Consider the following 5000-nt stretch of genomic DNA (forward strand, 5'->3'; position numbering starts at 1 on the left):
TACATTTTCCACCTTAAAAAAAAAAAAAAAAAAAAAGTTAAAATGACATTATTTATGCTAGACAACTAAGGAAGTATTGCGAGGACTAAACTAAAACTACCAAAGGTTTCATTTTGGAAAGAAATATTTCACCATCGCTTTCAATATGAAAATGAACGGATCTGACTAACTCCTAATATTCACTCTCTCATTAAGATACCAGAAATTAATCGGATAAGAAAAGTTTTACACTGACAAAACGTGAAATATCGAAGCCTCGTTCTCATGAAACCCTGCCCTGTGCTACATACCCGCCCCACCCCCCATAAACCCAATTTTCATGGTAAATTATGCCACATTGTACCATTAATAGTCAGAACACCATAATAACTGCATCTGCTAATAAAGTTTAGCTAAACGAAATTAGATCTCAGAATGCCGCTCCCGCCTCTCCTTGTATAATTATGGTCTTTTTTTGGAACTGATGAGCAAGAATTTTTACTCGTACACTGAATATCGATGCTTCTATCAGCCATTAACTGTCCCTACTGGTTACTCACTTTTGTGTGAAACTATTAAGAGTTCTGTTGATAAAGCACATATAAATAGAAAAACTCGTATTGCTATTCTTGCAGTTACTGATACTGCCTCCTCTAATAATAATCACATAAAAATTATCTACGAGTGGTAAGTGCCATTAATTACACTCCTCTTTTAACAATTTTTTCCAAGTTCAAGGTTCGTCTGCCGAACGATATCTGATGTTTATCTAGATCTTGAGCGCTTAAAACCATGTTAAGGCGGTCGATGAATCTGTGACGGTTGGGTGAACGAATTATAAAGAAAATGCCCTGATAGTAGAAGCAATTATTGATCACGATAAGCTTCAGGTGAATTAGGGTAGGCCAAATATAAGAGAACTCCTCAACAAGTCTTCCTTCCATTTCCCGCGATCTGCAGTGTCGGGAGGTTGGGGTCCAATGTCTCTCATTCGGAAGTAGAATTTTATTTGCGTCAAATTTAGAAACGAACATCTAAAATGACGTCAACAGATTCAGTAACGGAAACAATGGAATCACCACAACTGAAAAAGACAGAATTTGCGGACCCCATGGCAGTAACTTGGGCTAATAAATACAGCGATAGTTTGCAGAAGTATTGGAACAGGTTACCGAATTTTCTTGGTACATTCATCGCTACTGTGGCAGTCTTCATCCTCGGGTCCTCCGTAAGAGGTTAGTTCTAATAAATCAATGTATTCGAAAGGCTAACTAACACCTATTTTTAATTTTAAAAAAAGTTGCTTTTACAAATAATTTCGAATCTTTCATGTCCGTATTAAATGTGGGATATATATATATATATATATATAGATATTATATATATATATATATATTATATAATACTTCCTTGGCAAACAGAGGCATCTATCAAATTTTGCAAGTACAAATTCCGAAATTGATAGATGCTCTGTTGCAAGAATATAGTATATATATATATATATATATATAATATATATATATATATATATATTCTTGCAACAGAGGCATCTATCAATTTTGCAAGTACCAAATCCATCATATTACAGGTCCTGCCTAGATTCTTGTTTTTTCTACCGGTAAAATTGCATGATATCTTATCTGTAAAATGAAGGTGGTTGGTGTTATCGAAATTTGATATTTTCTTTTATTATATTCCATAACCATGTAATGATGGCAACATTTTTGCGCATTTTTTTCGTTGTAATTCATTCTGTTGGTTGTTCTAAAGATCTTTTATTTCAGCTTATAACGGAATTATTTCGCATAATCCGGACTCAGAGTCGGACTCTTTCCTAATCCTGGGGGCCAGAGACTGGTTACTTTGTGGGGTATCACAAGTAAATGAATGGTTAAAAAGAAAAAAAAAACTTCATTCTTCCCATTAAGATGAATTGAGTAAAAGAACTAAAAGCATAATAATTGTTATAAAAACGTCTAAATCTTTGACATTGTTCTCCATTAAAATCTCATGCCGAGGGTAACCATAAGGAGTACTTGCAAGGGTTGTAATTACAAAATGCTTTCACCTGAATATTGTATCTTACTATCGCTGTCGTTTTATCTTCGAATATAGTCCTATACTATAGTCACTTCTATTAGACTCGCCTCTTATTTTCCTGTATTAATTTTCTTCATATGGCCTGGCGCTGAACTTTGCATACCAGTCGTCGTAGAAGTAAATAATAATAATAATAATAAAAGTGTTGCTGTTATGTCCGGTTTTACTTCATACAAGCAGGGCCCACTTAAACTGAGTACAAGACACAGCAGAACTTACGGCAATAATACTGCTGATCAAGAAACCGAAAAAGGAAAAAGAATAAGTGAAAGAATGCACAACAAAAAGCATTTGTGTAACTCCGAAGTTAAATAGCTTTTCTAAAAACCAAAGTTCGGATAAGCACCAAGTGCGTCACACTCAGGTGCAAACTTCGGCTTTTAAGTCGAAGAGCCTTTTGGAACGTGAGAGAAAAGAAGTAGCCTCTGTGATGTTTGTTTACTTGGGAAGTGCGTAATTCTCGGGAGACCACGGTATATCGTCCTGGCTGCCTTGACGTAACTATCTTTTCTTTTTTCCATTCTTTCTTCTTTCCGTCTTCTCAGGCCCAGTCTTTCGGACAGTTTCCCATTGGCCTTTCCTCTCTCCCACATATTCTGTTAGCTCACATGCTACCAGACCCCATCGTTTATAACTGTGATGAAAAAGGGCGCTCCGATCTTTCTCACACATTCATTAGGCGATGCAACTCGTGAATTCCTTTTCCCTCTCATTTCCTTTCTGCATTCTAATTTAATATTTATGTTTAATCCATAATTGTCTTCCAAGGAAACAATTTTTGTTAGCTAGTTCCCTCGTGGATTATCGGTGATATTTCAAATGAATCCATTTTGGACGACAAATGTTGACAAATCTAGTTTAACAGTCATAGTTTAAGGCTGAATCAGTCCAGCGACGCTCATATCGCTCAAGTTTTGAATACTTCCATTTCAGTTTATATAATAAGTTTTTTAAACCTAATGTGAAATAAGAATACATTTTATATAGACAAATATCTTTATACACTATAAACAGTAGCAAATTTCCAGCTTAAATTAACGAAGGAATGAGAGTACAAAAATCTATTTTATGACACGGTTATTTAATAATCTATGTTCTAGAACAGAATTAAATATTTTCAGTTAAACCGATTTTTCAAACTCCTAAAGGCCACAGATTAGAAAAGTTTCCTACTTAAAATCACAAGACAAACAACAGAAGAAAAATCAAATCGAAAACGTCTTTCTGTTTATACAGACGAGAGCCTTTTATCTTTTCAAAAACATATCTGTCTCAAATGCAGATGGGAATGTCACCACAGGATGCCTTGAGACTAAATAATCTCTAGTGGAAAACAAAAGACCGTCGTTTGTGATAAATAATTTCCGTCGCCCCTCAAAATAAAACAATAAAAATGCTCATTTTTTTTTTTTTCATACAATAATATGAGATGAGAGCGAGAGAAACTTTATGAACTGGAGAAGGCAGACCAAGACATTTGAAATACGTCATATACAAATTTCTCTCTCTCTCTAACACTACCCACATAGTTCCTCTCCTTACATCACTAGGGAAGTAGTGTCGTCAGCGCACCTCACGCGGTACTCTGTAGGCATTACATAAGGTTCTTTGCTGCGTTCATTCAGCCCAATCAGCAACCCATTTTGCTGTGCCTCCGTTAACATCATCTTCCTTCTGTTTTACTTTCCATCCTCTCCTAACAATTATTTCATAGTGCAACTGCGAGGTGTTCCTCCCGTTGCACTTGTAAAACCTTCTTAATCTCAATTTCCCATTTTAACGCCGAATGGCGTCATAGGTCCCAGTGCTCTTCCTTTGGCCTTAATTTCATATACTACTCCTCTTCCTTGTGTAAACTAAAAGTTCTCTTGATTAACTAATCTTACCGTTATCTGTTCCGTGGTGCTCGTCCAATCAGAGCATCCCAACCGGCGCGGGGCCTATCTGAGGTCGGTTATAATCATTCACTCTTTCACTCCTCATATATATATATATATATATATATAACAATTATATAATATATATATATATATATAAATAAATATATATATATGTATTAAATTCTATAATTTATATATATATAGATAATATATATATATATATATATATATATATACTATATATATTCACATCAGGAAAACCATAAATATAAAGGAAAAGGTGTTCAATCAGACTACAGTCATGTACACGTGTTTTTTATTAAGAAAGTTTCATGTTGTCACCAACACATCGTCAGTCTGCAATTGAAATTCACAATTAAAATAAACTTCAAAATTACAATAAAAATTAAATAAACTTAAAAATTTCAATAAAAATTAAATAAACTTGAAAATTACAATAAAAATTGAAATATACTCAGAACGTTAGAACAGAGAATGAGAAGAAAACTACCTATTCATAAAGAAAGAAAGAGCTGAGTGACTATAAACGGTGGGGTCTGAACACAACGTAAACCTCACGCCAGAGAGAGAGGAGATGACGAGGTGTTGGAGTTTAAACTAGGTGAAAGTTGCTTAATAAACAATGACTCAAGGGTAGCTACATGGGTAGTTTGCTTTGTAGTGCCAATAATAGAGAAATGTTTCTTGTCGATATTAATTTTACAACTCTTTGTATGTATTCTTATATTAGAGAACGCTGGATTAGAGATTCTGGACCCAGTTCTGTAACTTAATCCCAAATGGCTATAATACCGGACTTGTAACAGTCTACGTGAAGAACCAACATAAATACCAAGATATCTTGGGCATTCAAATTTATATATAATATTGGACTTCATGAAATCCTGTACTTTGTCCTTGTAATTAGAAAGCCCTCCAATTTTTTATGAATTCGTGGGAATGAGATTAAGTTTTAAAAAACCAAATTCCTTTTCAATAATATTTCTGACTTTCAAACGTAAACTGTCTGAATGAATAAAT

The 5000-nt window shown here is 34.3% G+C and overlaps 1 protein-coding gene and 1 long non-coding RNA gene across 2 annotated transcripts in view; both read left to right on the forward strand.

Moving 5' to 3' along the window:
• LOC135223621 (uncharacterized) overlaps nucleotides 1–5000 on the forward strand; it is a 144553-nt gene that overhangs the window by 124706 nt on the left and 14847 nt on the right. The gene's annotated exons all lie outside the window — the stretch shown is intronic.
• LOC135223619 (uncharacterized) overlaps nucleotides 913–5000 on the forward strand; it is a 12133-nt gene continuing 8045 nt past the window's right edge. Inside the window, exon 1 of the mRNA XM_064262231.1 lies at nucleotides 913–1214. Coding sequence (XP_064118301.1) covers nucleotides 1019–1214 — 196 coding nt within the window. The 5' untranslated portion in view covers nucleotides 913–1018. The remainder of the gene's footprint in view (nucleotides 1215–5000) is intronic.

Source organism: Macrobrachium nipponense, chromosome 10 (assembly GCF_015104395.2).
Source record: "Macrobrachium nipponense isolate FS-2020 chromosome 10, ASM1510439v2, whole genome shotgun sequence".
Classification (NCBI taxonomy): domain Eukaryota; kingdom Metazoa; phylum Arthropoda; class Malacostraca; order Decapoda; family Palaemonidae; genus Macrobrachium; species Macrobrachium nipponense.